Source organism: Leptodactylus fuscus, chromosome 4, assembly GCF_031893055.1.
Source record: "Leptodactylus fuscus isolate aLepFus1 chromosome 4, aLepFus1.hap2, whole genome shotgun sequence".
Classification (NCBI taxonomy): domain Eukaryota; kingdom Metazoa; phylum Chordata; class Amphibia; order Anura; family Leptodactylidae; genus Leptodactylus; species Leptodactylus fuscus.
Window position 1 is genome coordinate 204,826,982 of NC_134268.1, and position 25,856 is coordinate 204,852,837.

Consider the following 25,856-nt stretch of genomic DNA (forward strand, 5'->3'; position numbering starts at 1 on the left):
ATAGGTGATGTCACAGATGTCTCCTCCTGTCCAGAGTCTCTCCCATAGACCTCCGAGACTCTGCCATCCAGGCTTTTTGCTGCCTTGACTAAGCTTTTAGATAGAGTGGACTATGATAACTTTCTCCCCTCCATCTCCTATAATATCAGGCAGTGTAGGAAACAATTGCTCACCGCCATGATACATTATTGCTAGAGGCATTATCCCTGGTACCATAACACGTGTTATTCTTACAACGTGTGCCATATAAAGCAATACAATGAAGGGATCCCATATAATATACAATAGGAAAGAAAAAACATGAATTATTAATGTTAAACTCTTTACCACTTATCTGTCCTGAACGCCAACACATATCCCTTTCCTGCCATGTGAGGTCATCCCCTTGTCCTCTCCAACACTTGTTTAACAAGTTGACGTTTCGCCTAGTGTATACCCATTACGGATCTCTATATATCAATGATATAGCAATGATATCTAATGAATTAGTTCATGTCCTATAAACTATAATGGTATATTATACAACAGTTGTGGGAGAACTGAATACATGTCAATTAATAGACAATACATTGAAAATACCATAAAACCCCCAAATAAATAATTGGATACAATGTTGCCCAAAAAGAACCCAAACCTGAGGTTCTCCCCGGAATGTAAGCTTGACTACTGTATGCAGGTATTGAAGAGCAACCTGTTTCAATACAACAAAAATTGACCCATTATGTTCTTCGTGGTTTTAGCCCTCTACCCCGTTCTCATCAAGGATGAACCATAGTAAAATATGGACAACAACTTCACAAAATCAGTCCCAACCAACGATCAATGGATCACCAAGGGCCCGGAAAATGATGTCCCTGCAGGTAAGCTGTGAACATGGAGGGAAACTAAGGGCAGCTGGACAAACATGCGGTATTACAAGTCACCCAAACACTGCGGTATGAGGCACTATATGTCACCCAAACATTGCGGTATGCAGCACTATATGTCACCCAAACATTGCGGTATGCAGCACTATATGTCACCCAAACACTGCGGTATGCAGCACTATATGTCACCCAAACACTGCGGTATGAGGCACTATATGTCACCCAAACATTGCGGTATGCAGCACTATATGTCACCCAAACCCTGCGGTATGCGGCACTATATGTCACCCAAACATTGCGGTATGCGGCACTATATGTCACCCAAACGCTTCGGTATGTGGCACTCAGTGGCGTAACTAGGAATGGCATGGCCCCGTGGCGAACTTTTGACATAGGGCCGCCCCCCAACCGACACCGAAGACCTCGACCAGCCCCCTCCTCCACACTCTATTATGTCCCTTAGTGGCCCCTGCACACAGTATTATGTCCCATAGTGGCCCCTGCACACAGTATTATGCCACATAGTGGCCTCTTCACACAGTATTATCCCCCATAGCGGCCCTTGCACACAGTATTATGTCCCTTACTGGCCCCTGCACACAGTATTATCCCCCATAGCGGCCCCTGCACACAGTATTATGTCCCATAGTGGCCCCTGCACACAGTATTATGCCACATAGTGGCCCCTGCACACAGTATTATCCCCAATAGTGGCCCCTGCACACAGTATTATACCACATAGTGGCCCCTGCACACAGTATTATGTCCCATAGTGGCCCCTGCACACAGTATTATACCCCATAGTTGCCCCTGCACACAGTATTATCCCCCATATTCCCATAGTGGCCCCTGCACACAGTATTATGTCCCATAGTGGCCCCTGCACACAGTATTATCCCCCATAGTCCCATAGTGGCCCCTGCACACAGTATTATGTCCCTTAGTGGCCCCTGCATACAGTATTATCCCCCATATTCCCATAGTGGCCCCTGCACACAGTATTATGTCCCATAGTGGCCCCTGCACACAGTATTATGTCCCATAGTGGCCCCTGCACACAGTATTATCCCCCATAGTGGCCCCTGCACACAGTATTATGTCCCATAGTGGCCCCTGCACACAGTATTATGCCCCATAGTGGCCCCTGCACACAGTATTATGTCCCTTACTGGCCCCTGCACAAAGTATCATCCCCAATAGTGTCCCCTGCACACAGTATTATACCCCATAGTGGCCCCTGCACACAGTATTATGTCCCATAGTGGCCCCTGCACACAGTATTATGCCCCATAGTGGCCCCTGCACACAGTATTATGTCCCTTACTGGCCCCTGCACACAGTATCATCCCCAATAGTGTCCCCTGCACACAGTATTATACCCCATAGTGGCCCCTGCACACAGTATTATGTCCCTTACTGGCCCCTGCACACAGTATTATGTCCCTTACTGGCCCCTGCACACAGTATTATACCCCATAGTGGACACCCATAAACAATTATTATACTCTGGGGTCTTTTCAGACTCCAGAGTATAATAATTGAAGACCCGGGGGAATAAAAACATAAAAAATTACTGTTTCTTACCTGTCCCTGGCTCCTACGCTGTCTTCTCCGCTGCCGTCCTTCTGAAATGACATCAGACGTCACATGGCCCGGGACGCAGGCCAGGTTCATGTGATGTCAGAGACGTTAGAAAGGACATCAGGAAGGAGGCCTGGCAGGATTGTGGAGAGGTAAGTAACAGTGTTTGTTACGTTCCCTTACCTCCCTGGTCCGCCGATCATTATACTCGGGGGTCCGCGGTGTCACTTATCGATCCCGGCCCAGCCAGGATCGGCAAGTGAATAGGGCCCGTAACAGCCTATTAAAAAAACCCAAAAAAACGCAGAGGTAGCGGCTGTCACCGGGCCCCCTAGTGGCCCGGGCCCTGTGGCAGCTGTCTCCGCTGCCTCTACGGTAGTTACGCCCCTGGCGGCACTATATGTCACCCAAACACTGCGGTATGCGGCACTATATGCCAACCAGATGGTTGAACTTCCTGATGCATCAGGATCTACAGCAGCGTTTTCACAACCTTTTCAGGCTTAAGGCACCCTGAAAAAATAAATTTCCTTTTGGGTATCCCTGTCAAATAATTTTTACCAAAAGTCAAAAAATTACCTAAGGACACAAATAAGCATGAAGGCATGTGGTCATCTACCCCAGAGCACTGCGGCTCCCTGGCGGGATTTAATGGTGCCCATAGGTGCCGTAGTACTTGTGTTGGGGATTGTAGATCTACAGGGACCTTCTTCTGGATACTGAGTTATCTACCTAAAAGAATATAAGTCCTCAGCCCTAATAGGGGCTATAGGAAGGGGATGTCCTAATGGAGTAACTGCTTGAGTGAATGGGTCTCAATACACTGGGTAGGCTTGGCCGATATTTATCTAATGGATACGCCATGCTGGACCTACAAACTGATCTATGATACCCGCTGCTTACAATAATACCCCCTAATACCACCCTGACATCTGTAAGAGACACTGAGACAGGGTGTCGTTTATTGGGATTCCTTTCATATTACATTGTCATAAACTTTTAATATAAAATTTTGTAAAAATGCCCACAAAAGGCAACATTTCTAGGACTTTGGCAAGATATGGGAAATTTAGTTTCCATTCGAGATAACTTTAGTATCACATAGAGCACTGCTTGCCTATGTAGGTTATAGGTGGTCACAAGCAGTAATGTACGTTTCCCTGTATACTACGTACATATATAGCAATGCTATTCCTTGCCTGAAGCTTCCTGGTGAATGTGATCATTCTGCTTTTCTCTTTATTGTGTCTGTATACATTTCCCTGACTCACGATGTGGCTGCTTTCTTCATGAGGACATCACCCCAGGCTTTGTAGCTCGTGAGACATCAGCGAGTTCAGCCGCCGTATTAGTCATTCATGTTCCTGGGAGGTGAAACTCGTCAGTCATCACATTCATAATTATAGGTGAGCAGGCTGGTCCGGTGTTTATGTCAGACCTATATCATATACATCAGTCTGTCTGGGATCACATGAAGAGACAGACGGATTGGAGCAAGCCGACATCCACAGAAGACGGTGGGAACAACCTGCCAAAATCTGTCTGCAAGTACCGAGAAGAACTGATGGAAGGCAAAGGGCAAAGGTCACACCGAATATTGATAGGATTTACCTTTCTCTTCATTTTGTTGATTAACAAAAATAATCTATTAACCCTTCCATTTCTGAAGCAGTCTTCATCTGTCAGAAGTTGCATTATACTACTTACTTGTCGCCGACTTGCCTGTAAAATTCCTACATAGCCCGGCCAAGTGTTGTATTGTTCTGATTTTTGCTGATCTTCCAGGGTACACTGTGCAGATTGTCGCATTCCTTGCTAGATGTGGGCTCGGCGTGAGAGCTTGTGTGCAAAATGACATCTTGTTTCGTGGAACAAATGACAAGTGCTGCAAGCAGCAATTATCTCTCTGCATTTTTCGTGCGGAAACCACACAGACCCCATTATAGTCTATGGGGTCCGTGGGTTTCCTTAGGTAACTGCTTTTTTATGTGGATAGATTTCCGTTCGGGGGGGTCCCCAAGCAGACTCCCTGAATGGAAACCTGAACAGAGATGTGAACAAACCCTAAACAGACAAATAAGAAAACATAACAGATTCTCTAGTGAACTCTAGACCGCACCTTGCTGTGCAAACACTGAACGAGCAGGGTATGCTTTGAGATTTCAGCTCTGAAGCCTTCAGCATAGTGAATGCAGCTCTGTGCTATGACACAGAATCAGTACCTGAGGACATTTATACAATTATTATATCATCTATATAATAAACTGATGATTAATAATCCATGCATGTGGATATAATGGGGTCCGTGTGTTTTCTACACAAATCAGGCGGAGAGAAAAGTGCTACTTGAGGCTGAGGCCCCACGTTGCAGAAATGCAGCTTTTTTTGTTGCAGATTTTGTTGTGGTTTTTTGAGCCAAAGCCAAGAATGGTTACAAAAGAAATGGGAAATATATAAGAAGCTCTTATGATTCTATCTTCTGCTTCTGCTCAATCCAGTCCTGGTTTTGGCTAAAAAAAAATGCAACAAAAAAAAAAATAAAAATAAAGCTGTGTTTCCGCAACGTGGGGCCCCGGCCTGAAGTACTTTTCTCTCAGCATGATTTGTGTGGACACCACATGGACCCTATTATAGTCTTTGGGGTCTGTGTGGTTTCTTCGCTAACCGATTTTTAATGTGTTCAGTATTCTGTTTGGGGGGTCCCAAGTGTGAATGTCTCCTAGTAACCCTAAGTGCTCCCTTTCGAGAAGTCAGATATCTGACAACTGGTGACAGCTCCTTCAGTCATCTCTAGACTTTTATTATTATTATTATTGTTTATTTATATAGAACCATTAATTCCATGGTGCTTTACATTTGGGGGTTACATACAGTACACAGAAAATACAGGTAGATATAATACTAACAATGACCGACTGGCACGGTGGGGTAGAGGGCCCTGCCCGCGAGGGCTTACAATCTATGAGACTTTGTGCAGACACTGAACAAGCAGGGTATGCTGTATGATTTCAGTGTCTAGTCAGTGACTTCAGATGAGTACCTGAGACTATGTATACAATGCCCCATGACTGTGGCCAGGGTTCCGGAGTATTGTGACCCCTTGTTCTGAGGATGATACCCCTCCAGGCACTGAACAAGCAGGGTATACTGTAAGATTTCAGTGTCTAGTCAGTAACTTCAGACGAGTCCCTGAGACTATGTATACAATGACATAATCTATAGAATACCCCTGGACTGTGACCCCCTGTTCTAAGGATGATACCCTTACAGGTCAGACACTGAACAAGCAGGGTATTCTGTATGATTTCAGCTCTGAAGCTGAATAGTGGCTTCAGATGAGTCCCTGAGACTATGTATACAATGACATCATCTATAGAACCCCCCGGACTGTGACCCCCTGTTCTGAGTATGATACCCCTCCAGGTCAGCCACTGAACAAGCAGGGTATGCTGTAAGATTTCATTGTCTAGTCAGTGACTTCAGATGAGTCCCTGAGACTATGTATACAATGCCCCATGACTGTGACCAGGGTTCTGGAGTATTGTGACCCCCTGTTCTGAGGATGACTACCCCTCCAGGTCAGACACTGAACAAGCAGGGTATGCTGTATGATTTCAGCGCTGAAGCTGAATAGTGACTACAGATGAGTACCTGAGACTACGTATACAATGACATCATCTATAGAATACCCCATGACTGTGACCCCCTGTTCTGAGGATGACTACCCCTCCAGGCACTGAACAAGCAGGGTATTCTGTATGATTTCAGCTCTGTCTTAGCAGAATAGTGACTTCAGATGAGTCCCTGAGGCTATGTATACAATGACATCATCTATAGAACCCCCCGGACTGTGGCCCCCTGTTCTGAGTATGATACCCCCAGGTCCCCCCTATCTGTCCAGTACTATACTACAGTCTCCCCATTGCGTATCTCGCCCTCCCGCCCGTATTCCGCCCAGGGCACTGGCTGATGAAACCAAAGCCTCGCGCGCTGGCTCCCAGGCCCGGCCCCTCCCTGCTCCACTGCTCCGCCTACCGATGCTGTCAGTCAGAGGAGCTGCAAGCGGCCGGAAGCGCTGGGAAGATGCAGCCAACTGCACAGCAAGCAGCGGGGGCTGGAGGATAGACAGCAGAGCCGTGCTGAGGGTGAGGGCTGGGGACACACATGCATGCTTGTCTATGGATGTGCGGGTCTCCTGTGCACTGCGGTAGGAGGGCAGAGCGGTGACTGGGGGTGACCAGGGGCTGGCTGGCTGCACTAACCCATAGCTGTGTGTGTGTTTTGCAGAAGGAGCAGCAGCTGGTGCAGCAGCAGCATCCAGCAGAGAGGAGATGGATGGAAGGAGGGAGCTGCAGTGAAGCAGACCCATCGCCTGGCAAGACAAGAAGGGGGCTACATCTATAGTGACTAGAGGGAAACGCCTACACATCTAGGAGACAGCTATCTCTCCCATACAGTCCCTTCCTCTCGGGGCTGGAGCCTGTGCCAGGCAGCTGACGTTGGCACTACTACATTCTGCTTCTTTTTTGGCTTTGCCGTCTATGAATCAGTGCAAAACTTTGCAGGATCGTGCAGATTGTGGCGCTGGATGAGGCTAGGGGCACTGCGGAGAGCCCCCTAGGTATCGTGCAGAGGACAGAGGGAGACTTGGCCGGAGAAGACCATGGCTGCAGCAAGCAGCGTAGCCGCAACGTTGGCCAGCAAGACCAAGACCAAGAAAAAACACTTTGTGGCTCAAAAAGTCAAGCTGTTCCGAGCCAGTGACCCTCTGCTCAGCGTCCTGATGTGGGGAGTCAACCACTCGGTAAGACACATCGGCCCATGGTAGGGGTTTGCCTTGTTTCTTGTGCCAGCCGGTGCCAGGACATCCTAGTACCAGGCAGATGACAATGTGCTGCAGTGTGCTAGTACAATAGGTGGCATGGGGGGGGGGGGGATAAACAACAGGACCATTCTTGTGCAATGTCAATGTCCTTTGTAGTTTGTGATACTTGGAAGTTGTGTCCTTGGTATGAAGATGTCTTATCTTGATAGGGGGCATTAACCCTTACTCCTTGCCCTGCTTCTTCCCTGCAGAGGTCACTGCAAATCCTAGTGAGCACTTTGTAGTGGGACAGCCTTTGAAAAAACCTCCCTAAATTGCAATCTGAAAGTCATCATCTTGGGAGTTTACAGAAATTGTGGTGTCAATGAGGGGGTGGTTTTTGGCTGTTCGGTGACCTAATGACTGCTGTACGTTGTGTGAGGTTGCTGCAATCTCCTAGCCTTATGTCTATAGCTGTTGAGGAATTAGAGATAAGGATTAGGACATGTCTGGGACTAGCAGTAGATGCTGGTGATATGGCCACCTGGAGGAGGTGGACCTTGGTTTTGAGCATGGTCTTGAGTATAAGATGCTTTTATCATTGTATGCAAATCCAAGTTCCTCTAGATGGTTTTCCAGAGAAACATACAAATCATTCCACGACTTAGCACAGATCCTGAGTAATCACTAACCAGTATGTCAAAAATTTGCTCCTGATCTTGGGTGGTTTTCTGTTAATGTCTCTTCCAGTACATATTCTTGGAATGCAAACGTCATATTAGGTCATGGACTGGTCTGACTTGCTCTTAAAATCCAGTATTTGACCATGCCTGATTCAGCAGATGACCTGGACAAATCTCAGGAGCTGGTACACCTAGATACTAAATTAATGGGCATATTGTACAGTTTTTATTGATGGGCCACTAGATATTTTATATGGACTCCTAAGCTGCTGTGACTGCCACCTATGTTGTCTATTTCTGTTCACATTGACTGAAGATTTTTTCTATTTTTTTCTGCTTACCCCATAGTGAATTGTCAATCCCCACTTGTCAGCCCATATCACAATAATAGGATCATATATATTGCATGAAAGAACTTTGTGGCATATAGTATATATAATAAGTGACATCTGTGGGGTTTCCTATGCAATGCTGGCACCCAAGGTGTTGGGAGAATTGGATCCCATGTCCTGCACTATGTATTAGCAGAGGAGAACTGTCCACATGTCTGGGGAATTACAGAAACACTGCACATGTATTGTCGGAATACCCCTTTAATCGATCTCTTAGATGAATTGACGTTAGAACCTTTCATATGAGGGATGGCTAGGAGGTAGACGTGGAATGGATCAATAAATGGATATGTCATAGATCAAATCTGTCTCGCATCTATTTATTGATCTATTCTACATCTATCTATGTATCTCTTGTGTCAGAGGTTCTATAATCTATCCAATCTGTCTATTAGATCAATAGATAATGGAACCTTTGACATAAGAGATTGATGTGGAATAGATCAATAAATACATGATAGATATATTAGAGAGGCTTGGAGTAGATAGATATGCAATAGATAGACAATTGTGGAATAGATTGATAGATACACAGTAGGTCAAAGATATCTATCTATCTATCTATCTATCTATCTATCTATCTATCTATTCCAGCTCTGTCTTGCTATTACCTAATTATTGATCTATTCCATGTCTCTTTTAATCAGTCTTGCATATCAATCTGATATTAATCTATTACTTTTTTATGGATTATCTATCTATCTATCTATCTATCTATCTATCTATCTATCTATCTATCTATCTATCCATCCATCCCAGCTCTGTCTGTCTTGCTATGTCTATCCTTTGCTTAGCTAATTATTGATCTATTCCATGTCTCTTTTCATCAATCTTTGCATACCAATCTTCTATTAATCTATCTATTCAATGAATTTTTTGATATTTATCTATCTCTCACTCATTCTCATCTATGTATGTATGTTCTAGTACGTATATGTATCTGCATGCGCTTTTTCTGCCATCTCCAAACCTCTGCAATTCCTGGAGTGTCACCCGTGTAATTTTAATCTGATTAGTGGATAGAAAGAAATATGATCGCTCTCTGCTGATGGCTGAAGCCATGAAACTTTAAATATCTCTGCGGGTTTTTTCTGCCCGTGCTGTGACTTATTAAGAATTGTAATGTTATTGGAAAACTCGACTACAAAGTGTTCGGCCTGATCCTTAAATGAAGCAGATGTTGTCGGCTTCTAGCACATAGGACGATTGCATTCACTCCATGACATTATCTTAAATTAAGACACTAAGGGAAAGCAGAGGTGGGTGGGGGTGGGGGGGGCGGGGGCGGGCTAGAACTGCAAGTCCCAGCATACTGTGTAAGCCTGAGGCCTGGCTAGATGATAATTGGACCCAGCTTGTGAGTCGTCTATGGGTTATATACCCAGCATAAACTAGTGTGTAGGTTACCGCATCAACATGCTAAAAATCTGTAAGCCATCTTGATGCAATATTTTGTGCAGTTTTTCCTTTGCAGTTGAAACCTGTTAAAGGGCTTGTCTGACCCCAAATAGATTTTCATCCTCATGACCTAACCAGGTGTTAGACCCTGACAGATCACATACATATGACTTATCCTGTGGATAGGTCTTCAGTCTGAAAACTCAATTTGGGGGTTGTCCAGGGACTTTAATTTATTTGTTCTGGGCTGGTTCTGACCCACATTATGTGCTCAGAACCAGCCCTGGGTTACCCTAGGTCACTTGTCTCCTCTCCCGTTTTCACACATAGTGTGCTATGGGGGCTGATAGACTGCACTTTACTTGTGCACAGGTAAACTACCCATGAAAACTGGAGAGGGGCTTGAGTGATCCGGGGGAAGGGAGCTGGTTTTGATCTTGACCCAGGGTCGGAACCAGCCCGGAAACCTCAGGTCGCCTTGAACAAATGCCTGGAGGTTAAGGTTCCTATGCAACTCCTTTACATAAATGTATCCCACTTGCAAAGTTTATAAAAAGACTGTCCCAAAAACTGCATACCTTTTACCTACACAGCTATATACTCCACCTGATGGTCTGAATACACCCTTATAGACTGAGGCCATAGTGGCCTGTGTGTATTTGTAGCACCACTGAACCAGAGATGGAGCAGAGCCACGTTCTCATGTCTGACATGCTTGTGGATGTGCCATTTTTAGCAGCTGCCTATCGGTCACCCTACCCAACGGCATCATACACCTCAAATACAGAGTATGCCACTTGATGGATTTCAGGCACTGGTTCCCAGCCGTAACCGTATACTCTTCAACTTAGCACTTAGTTCATAACTATGGATTATATCCTTCGCTATGATAGTTATGTCCAGTTCAGTTTCTCATTTAAATTCTTGGGGGCTGCACTGTATGCGAATAGTGACTCTCTACATTAAAGGGGTGTCTCCATCCTCTTAAATTGACCATTTAGAAGTGCTGTCCGATCTTCTTTAAAGGGGTTTTTATTGACAGACGCTTACCTCTTATTCACAGGATAGGAGATGGCTGTTTGTTTTTGGGGACTGACCGCTGGGGCCTCCCAGAGACTTTAAGAATGGGGATCTATATATGCCCCATGTGAATGGATTAGTAGTATATCTGTGTGATTATTAGGCAGTCCCATATAAGTGAATGGATCGGTGGCCACAAATGCCCACCATTGCCCCATTAACATGGGGCATTTGAGGGAATTAGTGACGTAACCTTCAGCGATCAGCTAAATAGATTTGCGCCTTGTAATGTGGATAGGGAATACATGTTAATAGGAATCACCCTACTACCACTACTAGGACACTGCATACGGGGCCAAGTCTTGATTTTCGTAACAATCCTAATATTTTTGGCTAAGAGATTGGTCTTAACCTAGGCCAAAGGAACTTGTGACAAAGCTGTCATGAAGAACCTCTAGATCTATCCTATCCCTTCTATAAACGTGAAAGCCATTGCCATTACTACCTTCTGAGGAACCCCTGTCCACATCTTAAGGAGCCCCCAAGGTTTCACAGAGCCTTGTTATTATAAAGTAACGTAGCTTTTTGGCATCTTTTTGGAGCTGCTAAAACTTGCACAATATTGCTCTGGTTTTCTTGTCTCTGTGATCTGACGTTTTTAGGGCATGAATACATAGATATTTTTAGCAGACAATTGTTACATCGCTGACATTGGTGTCTACAGAATTGTAACAAAATATCCTTCTTTGTTTTATTTATGCAGAACTGTTTAACATTTGTATCGGTCTGTGTTCTATCTGCTTCTCTATGGAATATCCTCCTGTATACTCCAGATATGACCGAAAAGGGCACTTTAAAGGGGTTTTCCAGCCGCAAAATGATTTCATCCAGAGGATAAGTCATTATTATGTGATTTGTGGTGGCCCAAACCAGAACCCATACAGATCTTCTGTTAAAGCGGTGGACAGGGACTATGTGCAGGATCTCCTATTCTGAAACCAGTAAAAAACAGGGGAAGGGGCTGCTATTACTTAGGCTCCCCGACCACTGCTCTAACTTATAGCGCCTGGGGGCTGCTGGAACAGCTGATCTGTTCGGGGATCCTCTGTCGGACCTCCATAGCGGATAGGTCATCTATAGGAAAAATCCTTTTTGGGGCATGTCAACCTCTTTAAGGCTCAGTTCACATCTGCATTCAGTTTTCTGTTCAGGGAGTTCACTTGGGGACCACCCGAATGGAAAGCTAAACACATTATAAAGCAGTTACCTAAAGAAACCACACGGACCCCATAGACTGTAATGGGGTCCGTGTGGTTTCCACTCTGTTTTTGCATGAATCATGCAGAGAGAAAAGTGCTGCTTGCAGGACATTTCTCTCTGCATGTTTCTTGCGGAAACCACATGGACCCCATTATAGTCTATGGGGTCCAATGGTTTCCCATGTAACTGCTTTTTGATGTGTATAGGTTTCCATTCGGGGAGGAGGGTCCCTCAGCAGATTCCCTGAATGCAGATGTGAATAGGGCCCAAGTAGCCTCTGCATTTTACATGTCAGTCTATGAGTCAGGTCATTTAAGGGAAACTTGGGCTATGTTCACACAATTGTGGAAAGTAGCACAAAACAGCCAATTTTTAATTTAATTTTTTTTTATGGCTATTTGGCATCCATCTTGGACTCCTTTTCATGGATACATCATAGACTTTGGTCCATTGACGGATCTGTGAAAATAGACAAAGATGGGGTATGTTCTATTTTTTGACAGTCCATTGAAACAGACACATTGAAATCAACATGTTTTTGAGCTTCATGTGAATATAGCCATATTTTTTGCCAGTACTTATCAGATTACTTTCAGGAAAGTTTTCTAATAATAGGTTTTTTGGGTTCTGAGAAGTCCAGTGATCCGCTGAGATCTGTGGCCCGTCTATCCATCCGCAAGTGTTCATTTTAGGCTAGGGCTACAAGGCAGCGTTTGCAGTGATTCCTGGGGCACGATCAAAGATCACCATATCATCCTGCGACCTATATAAGTGAGTAGAAGCGCATTGCAGCCATTAGGCCTTAGCTATAGCGCCGCTACAGGTGAAATGACCCATTACATCATGCCTATTAACATCAATGAGATCTGTGTAACCCATGGACATGGAGCAAGACTATGTCTCCACAGGAATGAATGGCTGTGGAATTTCATTGCAGAAACTCTGCAGTATTTTACAGTGGCAGGAAAGTGTCTGAGATTGTAAGAAAAAAATAAACCCACACAGGATCTGTGTAATAATTGACTTGTGATCAAGATCTGTAATCTGTAGTACGTCAGTTATAGCAGGATGCCGCAGATAGCGTGACGTGTGCGACACAACCTTACCATTTTTTTTTCTTCTGCAAGATTTAGAGCAGAAACATTGTAAGTCCTTGGGGAACAAACCTCAAGTAAGGTGCACACTTGGGACTTTGTGTGGTTTTGTTTTTTAGAAATGTAGTGTTTTTGATACATTTTTTTTTTTTTCGTGGCAGTTTTTGTCACATTGTATAAATTACTATAGCCAAGCTCCAACTTGGTAGGGAATTAGGAAACCTCCAACAAACTGCTTGAGGTTATGTGTCACTTACATGGTGCCATAGTACAAGAGAGCGACCTGGATATCGCCTACGTAATCCAATATAGATGGGGGCAGGAAAACTGCAGGGGCTTCCTATCTCCTTATCTGAGTCTTTGCACCCAATGGAGCCATGATGTATATTTTTGTATAATTCATGTAGAGTCCAATAGGACAACATACATGAAAATTCGCCGGTATGGTAAAGTAATGGGCCCTTTTATGCTGTGCACAAACCAGCCGTATGCGCTCTATCTATCTATCTATCTATCTATCTATCTATCTATCTATCTATCTATCTATCTATCTAATATATAACTTCTGCCTCATGTTCCATAGAAATGCCCTGCCTGAATGCGCCTGAATACATTTATTATAGATATATAATGTAAAGTATTGCAGAATTGCAGGTATACAGCGCAGTTATTTCTATATGTGGGTAATAAAAAGAGCATTGAACAGGAAACCTGCTCCTCTGTTTTTTCTCTACCATCCAAGAGCCCCGATTATTTCAGGTGAAGCGTATCCGCTCCACGTGTCCCTGCACACATCACTGCCTCTCCTCCATAAGTGAATCCTACGCACCGTCTTCTTCTACCTCCATTTCTAATTTCATTGATTTCTTCTCCCCAGGGTGGTATATCTGGGTTACTAGGCCTTGCATGAATATATTACTGGGAAGTCATAAAGCATATGTGCAGGGTCGTCTGTGCAGGCGTGTAACATGTATAGTTGTGTAGCATGTAGTATAGGCATGTAACATGTATGTCATCTAGTTGCGCCCCAGCTCTGCTATTCTTGTAATCCTTGTCTCTTCCGTTCACATTACACTTTAACACTTTGTTCGGTGTCGGCTCCTGGGGCCTTTTGGCAGCTTTTCTTGTGGTTTTTGTTGGCGTACTTTTTGATGCATTGACTAGTGTAATAGAAATGGTGAACCTTTTAGTAATGGAAGCCTTGGGCAATGTATGGCACTGTACTGTATGCTATATGTCTGAGCTTTCTGCATAATGCAGGTATAATTCCTATGAGACCATACATCCATGTGCATGTAAAGCTGTTTCTGGGAGTTAGATATCCTTAGGAGAAGTCATATATCTCTAATTGGTGGAGGTCTAATCCCCCGGACCACCAGAAGTCAGCTGCTTGAAGTGGCCGGAGATGTGGCCTCCAGTGTTTGTCATGTGCTCTCTGTGCAGCTCTGCCCCCATTCATGTGAATTTGGCTTAGCTGTGATTCCAGATACAGCCACTGTACAATGTGTGGCGCTGTGCTTGGCAGGTAATGGAGATGCTGCAGAGCTCACTGAATCTAAAATCTTTACCAACTTTATTCCTCATACACAGTTCCTGTAAGAAAAAAGACACTAAATCTTCATCATTGAGGATGGGTCTGTGGTTTGGAGACTGCACCATAGGAATGGGATCACCTGTCCTCACCTTCACCCGGAGCAGTTTATATTATTACATGAGGGAGCGGTACGACATATTACACTATGTGCTGTGTGTGCCGGCTGTACTGACGTGTGAACAGCAGGATGTGACAGGATGACTCTACACTCAAGGAAGTGGTTTATACTGTACTGCAATCTATCTATTTATCTACAGGTCATGGGTCTGCTTTCTGTCTATAATATCTCTAACTAAAAAGAAAGACTCCAATAAGATGTAGAAAGAAAGATGGACTCTATTAGCACAATATTTTGATCCTGTTGGAATCTTTCTCAAGAATCTTTCATCAAGACATAGGATTGACCACTGTCCGAGCAGGACTGAAACATTGTAGTTTCTCTTTTCTACATCTTATTGTAGTGCTGTTTCCTTTCTGTTACATTTTTGTTCAATATGTTGTTGACCTTTGCCCATTTTATCATTCCTCTATCTATCTATCTATCTATCTATCTATCTATCTATCTATCTATCTATCTATCTATCTATCATCTCTCCCATATATATCATTTTATCTATCCATCAAAATCTTTTTGACTTTTAGGGCTGTAATTATCTATGTAGCTATCTATCTATCTATCTATCTATCTATCTATCTATCTATCTCTTCATAAATCAAGCAGATCTTCCACAGATGCTGGGGTTATAAAGACTGCCATTCAAAATGCCAGTCTTTATAAACACACCCCTATTTGTCTACATATGACTATCTATCTGCCTATTTCTCTATCATAGACGCCTAGACGATTGATAACCTAAAAGGATCTCCCCCACCCCGGCCCATCTAGCCTGCCCTCCTATTACCACTTTATCTCGGCTAGACATGTATAGTAAGAGAATGTGAGCATGGTTGGGATAAACACATTTCCCCATAGCATGTGCTGGAGTTTTTGTTCCAAGCCTCGGGGAAATATTTCCTGACATTGCTTCTAATCTCCCACCCAACTAATTTCAGATTGTGCCCCTTATTCTTGTTTCAATCCTATCGCTCCATCCTTAGCTCTGATTCTCCAAGTGGGTAGGAACATTGTTTTTCTATGAGAACATAAAATGTTTCCATCTACATGGAGAATTGGAGCTAGGTCACATGTAACCTTCCAGGGGCTAGATCTTCTGAATGAAAACCTCCAAATTGTTCAGGGGAACGGCAAGAAACAAAATATGTATGTTATTTATCATTTTCTACTTGGAGACTGATCCTCTTCAAGTCTTTCCTGATATGTGTTCTATCTATCTATCTATCTATCTATCTATCTATCTATCTATCTATCTATCTATCTATCTATCTATCTATCTTATCTACTTTCTTTCCATCAATCTACTATCTATCTACTATTATCCACTATCTGTCTCTTCTATTATTTATCTACATTCATGTATCTAACTTCTATATATCTATCTACTATACATCCATATAGGTTTGCAGCTCTGTGCTTGTAGACTCCTCGTATTTAAGGTCCACGTCTTGCAATGACTGTGTAGTGTAGTCTGAGTCCAGGCTGCATCATTGTAGCCGCTAGCATTGTTCCTATTAATAACATCACGTACCTGGACATGCCAATTCAGCAGCAAAAACCTTCAGTAGTTCCCAGTGATTCACACCACATGTGAATAGAGCCATGTGTTTGTGGGCACACTAGTAATACTCTTAAAGTGAACTGGTCACATTGAATATCTATGGGCAGCATGTTATAGAGCAGGAGGAGCGGAGTGGATTGATATATAGTTTTGTAGAAAAAGATTCAATGTACTTTGTATTTTATTGACTTCTATTCCTTCACATCCTGAGCTTAGGAGTCCAGTGGGTGATCAATCAGAAGGACCGCCCACTGGACTCCTAAACCTAGAATAAGCAAGAATCAAAGTAAACTACAAGTTATTTTGAAAATTTTACCCTAAACCTATATATCAATCTGCTCCGCACCTCCTGTTCTAGAATATGCTGCCCATAAATAAGACTATATATTAAGTGTGACAGGCTTCCTTTAAAGGAGCACCCTAGTTAAACCAATACACGGTGCTATGCTCAGTGCAGGTCCTGAGGATGCAGTACATGATACGGGTATTCAGAAACACTAATTTGAGAATCCCAGTGGTTGGTATTGCCTACTCAGGTCCTGTACAAAGTATCTGCTTTTCCTAGAATATTCTCCAGTATTAAGAAAAACATGGCTGCTTCCTTTCTACAACAGTGCCACACCTGTCCATAGGTTGTATATGGTATTGCAGCTAAGCTTCATTCCCTTCAGAGGAGATGAGCTGCAGTACCAGACACAACCACTGTAAAGGAGTGGCGCTGTTTTAGAAAGCAGCCATGTTTTTCAAATCCTGGACAACCCCTATAAGTGCTGAGGCTAAATGGGAACTATACTACAGATTGTAAAATCGCATATCAATACACTAACAGATTTGCTGAGAATTGCATGCAATTTTCTTTTTCCACCACAGAATTCCAAATTGTTATTGAGCGGCCATTCTAGATATATAAGGAATTGCTGTTTATGCAGCTCCAGTTTCGAACTTGCCCACTAGAGTACCAGAGAGGCCTCCTTTTTGGAGGGTGTTTTTGGAATCTTTCTATCTGGTAAACCCAATGAAATTCGGTCCGACACTGTGCAAGTCCTTCATATTTAAAACAGAGAGCTTTGCATGTCCTATAAAACAGGAATTGGCCCATAAAAACTGCAGCGACCACTTAGGAGACCAAGATTTCTCCTGACTGAAGAAAAGCAACATCAGGACTTGCCAGATCCTGGAAAAGTGTTGTGTTCCAGCCCTGGATGACACAAGGCTGACTCAGGGGGTACACAGCGCTCCGGACTACACATGCTTTATATCCTATTGTCTAGGTTTCCCGGTAAAGGTCTGGAGGTTTGCTGACTTAAGGCCGAGGCTTCTGCTGATTTTTCTATAACTTCGTCAGTAGTAAATTAAGCAGACAACTGGAATGTGACAGTGCAATGTGCAGAGCTTAAACAGGAAGTGGCTTGGTGGGCGGATTTTAGAAAATGCTTCAAAAATTTGCTTTGGTGTTTTGTTTTTTTTTTGTTTTTTTTCCCCCCAAGCCTCATTGTTTGGGACAGTAGAAACTTATGGTGTAATCTGTGGGTCAGCTGGAACGCTGCTACTTGTAATTCTTTAACGTGTAAGAGAAGGACGGCTGTTTCTGATTTGTGTCCAGGATGTAACTATTGCCAGATTATAAGATTATAAACCATCACCCCAGAATGACTATTGTCCTGTATAAGGCTGGGTTCACACTTATTCAGTACATGATATATGGGACCAGGACTCCAACCATCCCAGTCCTCTGTGTCCCTGCACAGCTACTGTCTCATGCTGAAAACATGATTAAATTATGGGACGGTAGCAACTCCTAAGATAACTTTAGTAAGAACCTGTCACCAGGTCTGAAAATCCCAATGCCATACCTCACCTGATCGGCACTGTCACCCTGAGCATTTTGATGATTAGTTTATCCAAATCTATTCAGCTATTCCAAAGATATAAGCCCTTTTACTGCATATTAAGGTATGGGTTCCTCGGGGGCGGAGTCTCTGTATATGCCATGTAGTGTTGCCGCCCAACATTAAAAGGGCTTATATCTTTGGAATGGCTGATTGGATTTGGATAAGGAAAACGCCAAAATGCTCAGGGTGACAGCACCGATCAGATGATGTGTTTGTATACCTTTAATGACATATTGATGTTATCTAAAGTAAGTTTCTTTTATAACTATATGGTTAGGATGTAGATGTTATTTCAATTCTGTCATCATCTGCAACAATGTGGACGACAGTCTTTATTCATCAGACTCTGTAAATACTAGAGCACTAAGCAGGAAGGGTTATCCTGAGGATCTGGGGCAGACAGGTATGGGGCTATAATAAGGTAAAAAAAAAATGAGCATTTATTTACTCCATAAATTGATAGTGCAAGGGAAGGGAACAAAGGTTGCTGTATACTTAAAGTGCCGGTGTCTTTAACCTTTACTTCTTATCTGAGTGATTCTGGTCTGTATTCCAGCCACAACTAGTGTCATTTTACTCTATGGAGAGGGTAAGAGGGAGGATGCGAAGCGATAAGTACTTACTTTTCACTGAAGTACCAAAGGCTTTTCATTCTGCTGATCAGATCTCCTTATTGAGCCATCAAGAGAGATTTTAGCTCTGAAGCCTGCAGAATTGTGAATGCAGCTGTAAACTACAATACAGGCAGATAAATTCTATGTTGTTCATTCTCTTTCCAAAATTTTAATATATTCTACTTGTGAAATGTGAAAATCTAGCCATAGGGGTTGAGTTTTAGAAGTGTCCTCCATTCATATATCCATTTAGTTGAAAGCTTGGCTGTCAGTGGGCCAGATCTCTTATGGTCAGGATTACTTTATATTATCTTTGGTTAGTAAAAGCGTCCTGTGCGCACTGTCCTCTGCGAGTGAGCTGCCGGTGTATTATAAATAAATGCTAGGCAGTGTTTGGATAACGGTTTTGGAATACACGGTCGCATCTCGGCGGGATTTCTCAGGCTTGTTTTGTACTTTGCATGCTTTTAGTATTAATCCTTTGTCTCTTTGACATCAACTGTATGTGATTTGCATGACTGTTTGTGTTGGTATTGTGCACTCTGATGTTCCAAAGAATGTTTTGTAGAATATGATGACCCGTGACCATAGAAGGGAAGATGCTAGAGAATGATTAACAAAAGGAAAGATATTAGAGGGTGGCTTAGAAGAGGAAAAATGCCAGTGGATGCTTTGGAGAAGGGGAGATGGCGGCGGGAGCCTTGGAGAAGGGGAGATGGCGGCGGATGCTTTGGAGAAAGGGAGATGGCAGCACATGCCTTGGAGAAGGGAAGATGGCGGTGGGTGCCTTGGTGAAGGGGAGATGGCGGCGGGTGTCTTGAAGATGGGGAGATTTTGGCGGGTGCCTTGGAGAAGAGGAGATGGCGGTGGGTGCCTTGGAGAAGGGGAGATGGCGGCGGGTGCCTTGGAGAAGGGGAGATGGCGGCGGGTGCCTTGGAGAAGGGGAGATGGCGGCGGGTGCCTTGGAGAAGGGGAGATGGCGGCGGGTGCCTTGGAGAAGGGGAGATGGCGGCGGGTGCCTTGGAGAAGGGGAGATGGCGGCGGGTGCCTTGGAGAAGGGGAGATGGCGGCGGGTGCCTTGGAGAAGGGGAGATGGCGGCGGGTGCCTTGGAGAAGGGGAGATGGCGGCGGGTGCCTTGGAGAAGGGGAGATGGCGGCGGGTGTCTTGGAGAAGGGGAGATGGCGGCGGGTGCCTTGGAGAAGGGGAGATTTTGGCGGGTGCCTTGGAGATGGGGAGATGGTGGTGGGTACCTTTGGAGATAGGGAGATGGCGGCAGGTGCTTTGGAGAAGGGGAGATGGCGGCGGGTGCCTTGGAGAAGGGGAGATGGCGGCGGGTGCCTTGGATAAGGGGAGATGCCGGTGGGTGCCTCTGAAGTTGGAACACTTATATCTTGGATAGTATACAGTTTTTACCTTTCTCCCAAATTTATGCAACCGTCTAGTGGTGAGTGCCATATTAGTCACCACCCAGCATTTGCAGAATGCAATTTAACTACTTAAAAACTGAACAAAATTGTAACAATTTCACAAAAGAGCTTAGCTTGGGTGTCTATATCTACAGGTAACTTACCACTACATGCTACCACAATGGTTGGTTTTCATTTTTTGCCTGTTGGGGCTCATGGACAGGGCAGAACACTATGCACGGGTCCTACATCACTGACTTAGAGGATCTTTACTGCTTGATAGGGGATAAGAGTCCTTAGCAGCACGATCCCTTTAAGGATAAGGACATCAACTATTTAACACCACAAATATGGCGTAATACGAAAAAATATACTCCAAAATGAAGAGTTGTCACCAAATCTGCTAATAAATTAGAGGAAGTTCCTTCTCGGTTTCTCTCTTCTGCTTTGGTTTTCTTACGGAGTACTGAATATCTTCATTGTTACGGAGATGGAAATACGCATTTTCGACATGACCCTGTTAAAGCTCTTGCAACTTCAGTTTTTGGTTGAGATGAAGTTTTTATTTTAGTGTCGTCTTGGATCCCTCCCGGCCTCTGTAGTGTATTGTGCTATGGTAATGTGCGCTTGAACCAGAGACGGGGATACTGGTAGAAATGTGCTACAACTTGATCACATTATTTTATATTCATGTCTACAATAGGTCTTGGGCCATTGCCGTTTTTGGTGAAATCACATTACAATGCATATAAATGGGGTATTGGTAAAACCGGATATACCTGCTGCAGAATAATAGCTGAGATTTGAGGACGTGCTGTGGATGTCTTATCTCTTCTGGGTTCTTTCTGAATTTTCTGCAGAATTCACCAATTGCCAGACAAAGATGGATTCTGCAGATATCAGGCCATTCTGTTGCAGATTGAATTGGGGTGTAAGCATGGCCTAAGGTCTATGTGCGTGTCACTTTAGATGATTGTCTGCTGATCCTGCATGCTTTGATGGGACTGAGCGACCATCTGATGTGTCTCAGGAGCTCTCCATACGTGACGACAAGGTTACAAGGAGCGGGCAGTTCAAGTTCATCTGCCCAATCCTCCGCAATGATCCTCTCGCAGTGACTTTTTTCCTGTTCAGTACACTTATACCACATGACCAATCCAAGCCAAAGCAACCCGGGACTGACCTCCTCTCCTCACTAAAATACATGTATGCTTGGACGATCCAAGTGTGCATGTGTATGGAGAAGTCAGACAGCAGCACCCTATCAAACCTCTCCATATATCTCAGTTTTCTGGTCTCCTGTGAGTGAAACCTTTGGAAGAAAACTATTACCATTTACAGCGTCAGCATTTCCATCTTTTATGAGCGATGAAGGAAAGTTCCTTCTTTTCCACAATGGAAATCTTTATAACAAAACACAAAGAAAGCGCATTTCTATAAGTCTATACATAAGGCAATGACACTTCTGCTTTTTATCTAATACACTGGGGAAGTTATTCCTACCAGTACAGAATGTGCTATGGGGGATTACAGTCCTACACCAGCTTGGGGCTTATTTTTCGCCTTGACTGAAGTAAGAAATAAATTTTTACAGCACAGTCATGGCCATAGGCAGCAATATCTGGAGCCGAGTCTTGCAGAGAGAGGGGATCATGTATTGTCAGTGGTGTTATCTATAGAGGTGGTGTTGTCGTCTAATCCTGCTGCAAAGCAAACCCCTTCTGATTTTGAAAGTGTCAGTCAATTATTAGGCTTGGTGGCCAGCAAGAAAATTTCAGGACTTCGTATTTTACCAACGCAGATGTGAACCTAGCCTGAACTGATAAATTGCAACAAGAGTTTTTACTGGCAGCAAGCAGAGAGCTTGGAAACGTATTATACGGTGTATTCATGGCTTTTATTTGGATGTGATGTTTTTGACACTCCTTAAAAATTGCATTTTGCCCCGAACAAAAATCTAAATTTGTGCTGATTATAAATTGTAACAAACCTGACTTTATAACCCACATAACAACTCTTTGAACTTGACCTAATGAATTCCTTTGCTGACAAACATTCTGTCTTCTGTCTATAGGCCCAATGTGTTATATGGAGATAAATAGTCTTATCTACAAGCCACATGGCGATGGCTGTGAGTGGGAGTTGCCATGTCTGTTTCCTTTCTTCCTGCCCACTCGTATTTTCTAGAAGTCGCTTCTTTCCTGCATAGTGTTTATTAGGGCTTCTTTCTGCATGTAAAAAAAAGCAAACATAGAAAATAAGCAAAATCCTCCTGCGTTTATCTGATGGGGACATATCAAAATCTCAAATGTATAGGGTGTCAGAAATCTGGAACGTGACCCCCACCCGATCCACTGTGTAATAAAGAGGTACTTGCCTATAAATCCACATTGTAGTACAGGGGATTGGTGATCTCCATCATGTATGACCCTACAGTAGTAGGACGTGACATCCCCTTCTCTACAATAGAACATTGATCAACATCGAGGTCTCTTTTATCCTATTTATTTTAATATTTTGGCTCCATTTTGTTACAGTAACACTTTTATGACCCATATTTTTCTTATACTAAATGTCCATTAAATCTTCAAAAATAGGTATAAACGTTCCCATACTAAGAATCTCATTCTTATCACTTTGCTATAATCCGTGTCTGTGGCTGTTTCGGGCTAGACAGAGGCTAACGTATGACTGGTCATGAAGTCTGCGGTGTGTAATAAAATATCTAGTATGCAGTGGCATAACTAGGAATGGCGGTGCCCCTTGGCGAACTTTTGACATGGGCCCCCGACCGTCACCGACACCGGAGACCTCAACTGACCCCCTCCTACGCATTCCTGCGCACTCTATTATGCCGCATAGTGACCCCTGCACACAGTATTATGCCCCATAGTGGCCCCTGCACACAGTATTATCCCCAATAGTGTCCCCTGCACACAGTATTATTCCCCATAGTGTCCCCTGCACACAGTATTCACAAGGTGGGTATTTGGTCAGCAGGTGTCGGTCTAGTGGGATCCCCACCGATCATAAGAATATGGTCCCAGATGGGGTGATTTAACAGCTATTATGGGAACCTACTCTCATACAAGCGTCCATATCTTTTATGGCTAGCCCACTACTCCTTATCTCTTCCTCCTTTCTGCCCATCTCTTCTCCTTTCCGCCATAGCTCTTCCTCTTCTCTGGCTACTTAAATTTTGCTAAATACAATTGCGTTTACCGCCCCCTCTCTGTTCCTCATTTAAATTTTTCAAACTTTTTTTCTTGTTCTCTGCCTAAATGTTACATTATTTTCCTTTTATAGCACCAGCCTATACCACAGCGGTGTATAGAGATTGTCAGTATATTTATCAGTCTTATCAGAAAATTATCTTGATCATTTCTCTGTTCACTTCCTCTTCATTTAGTACACTTTACTTAATTTTTTATGTGTCTGGTTTTATTTTTTTCCCATTTTAATAAAAACAAATTGTGTTTATATAATTTTTTTTTAAGACCTAATGATAGATATATATTAGGGTTGAGCCGATCTTGACTTTTTTCAGGATCGATTTTGAAATCCGATTTCTGATCATTTTTTATTCGGACCCAATCTCTATCCCAATGCAAGTCAATGGGATTTTTTTTTACTAATCGGAGATTGGATTTTAAAAACAATCCTATTCACTATACAGCATGGAATCTAACAATTGAACGCTTTAATTGTTAGAATCCACGCTGTGTAGTGATTTTTTTTTAATCCTCTGGCTACTTAGTCCCCCCTGGTGTCCACTTACCTGCAGAGATGGCTGGTCCGGTGCCACGTTTTCACGTTCTTCTTCGCCTCACTGCCCCCTGCCTCCCAGGTTAGGAGAGTGTGGGTGGGTTAGGAGAGTGTGGGCGGGTACTGGGAGGGGAGATGTGATGTCTCCCCTCTCAGTGCCCGCCCACACTCTCCTAAGCCACAAGCCCCGCCTTCTTCCTAGCTCTTTAACACTAACCTGGGAGGCGAGGGCAGCGAGGTGAAGAAGAACGAGAACACCGGGCACCGGACCAGCCATCTCTGCAGGTAAGTAGCTACTAGAGATGTTAGCTAGTCTCCCATTAGAATGAATGGAGGCAGCCGGTGCGCAGGGGGTTAAGGCTGTGTGTCGGCTGCTTCCATTCATTCCTATGGAGCCGCAGCGGAGCCTTCACACTGAGTATACACTCAACTCAGAATGAGCAAAGCGTATACTCAGTGTGAAGGCTAACATTGTTAGCTTTTCTCACAATGCATGGCCAGTAGCAAAGCATTGTGGGAAATAATCACCGATCTCGATCCTACCTAAAAAGATTGTGTTTGGAATTCCGATCGCGATCGTGAAATTTTCTCGATCGCCGATCGGAATCTGATCTTTTCCGAACACGATCACTCAAACCTAATATATATATTTATTTTTATCTTGTTAACCTATTTTATTTTTTTTTCTTTCCAGGAAATTTTTTACCTGCTAAAAGGGTCTATTCACATCATGTGTTTTTTTTTTTTGTTTTTTTTCATGATGCGAACAGATGGCCATCTGTTTACATAGAGATTGGTGTATACTAAGTTTTTGGGGTTTTTTGCACCCAGAAAATTGATGTAAATGCAAACAGAAAAGTTATACCAGTGGAGCATACTGTATATGTATATGGGGTGTCCCATCATATTTGCTGGAAAGAATGTTAAGGCCTGTTGGATTTCAACATGTCTGATCTTTTTATTATTAAGGCAGATAAGCTGCTGCAAATGGTGTATGGGGTCGGCTTGATATTCTCTGCTTATTGTAAGCACATGCAGACTTAGCTGACCATGTGTATAGTGATCAGGAAAAACATTGCAGTTACGTTTTTTTCCCATCTGTTCCCTGCTTCTTACTAACACACATTTCATAGGATATATAGGTTATATAGTGTGTGTGTGTGTGTGTGTATATATATATATATATATATATATATATATATATATATATATATATATATATATATATATAGTATAATTGGTGTTACACATGAATACAGTGCAAGCACTGTAGATGGAGTATGACTACAGAATCAGACTACACGGGATTTGTTTGGAGTCTGTTGGAAACGATGGAAACGATTGTTCCTAGGCGAGGTGAATACAAGGTAACAATATTTTGAATTGACTATTTGCAATTTTTCTTAACCCATTCATGCCTAGAGGTCCATTATTGGAACTCAAATAAAATGCAACCTCCGGCATAAATGGGTTAACTTTTTTTTATTTTAATTTTTGAGACACCAAGGAAATAACAATGGTGGACCGGACTCTGACCACACCAACAAACCCTACACCTTTCTTACTCGCACTAATTCTTCCCATCGCACTTTCACACACCCAGTCTCACCTGCGGTTTGTGAAATAAATAGCGCGGTATTCTTGTTTCTTTCAAGAGAAGCTTTTCAAGGACTTAACTGCAAATTTTTCCCTGGATCAAACCCTGTCACACATGAATAGAAGTAAAAGTGTTCTCTCTGTCGGTATAAAAAAAATTCTCCAGCTATTCTTCTCTTTAATTTCTAGTGTAAACAATTGGCTTCTATTGTAT

General features: G+C 43.3%; 1 protein-coding gene across 3 annotated transcripts in view; it reads left to right on the forward strand.

Moving 5' to 3' along the window:
* The first annotated feature begins 6,487 nt into the window (after positions 1 to 6,487).
* The window catches only part of PIP4K2A (phosphatidylinositol-5-phosphate 4-kinase type 2 alpha), a 79,646-nt gene continuing 60,277 nt past the window's right edge, over positions 6,488 to 25,856 (forward strand). The window contains exons 1-2 of one of the 3 annotated variants that reach the window (XM_075271743.1): positions 6,488 to 6,592; positions 6,741 to 7,251. In XM_075271743.1, coding sequence (XP_075127844.1) covers positions 7,111 to 7,251 — 141 coding nt within the window. In that variant the 5' untranslated portion in view covers positions 6,488 to 6,592; positions 6,741 to 7,110. The other 2 variants (XM_075271744.1, XM_075271745.1) reach the window with 2 other exon arrangements.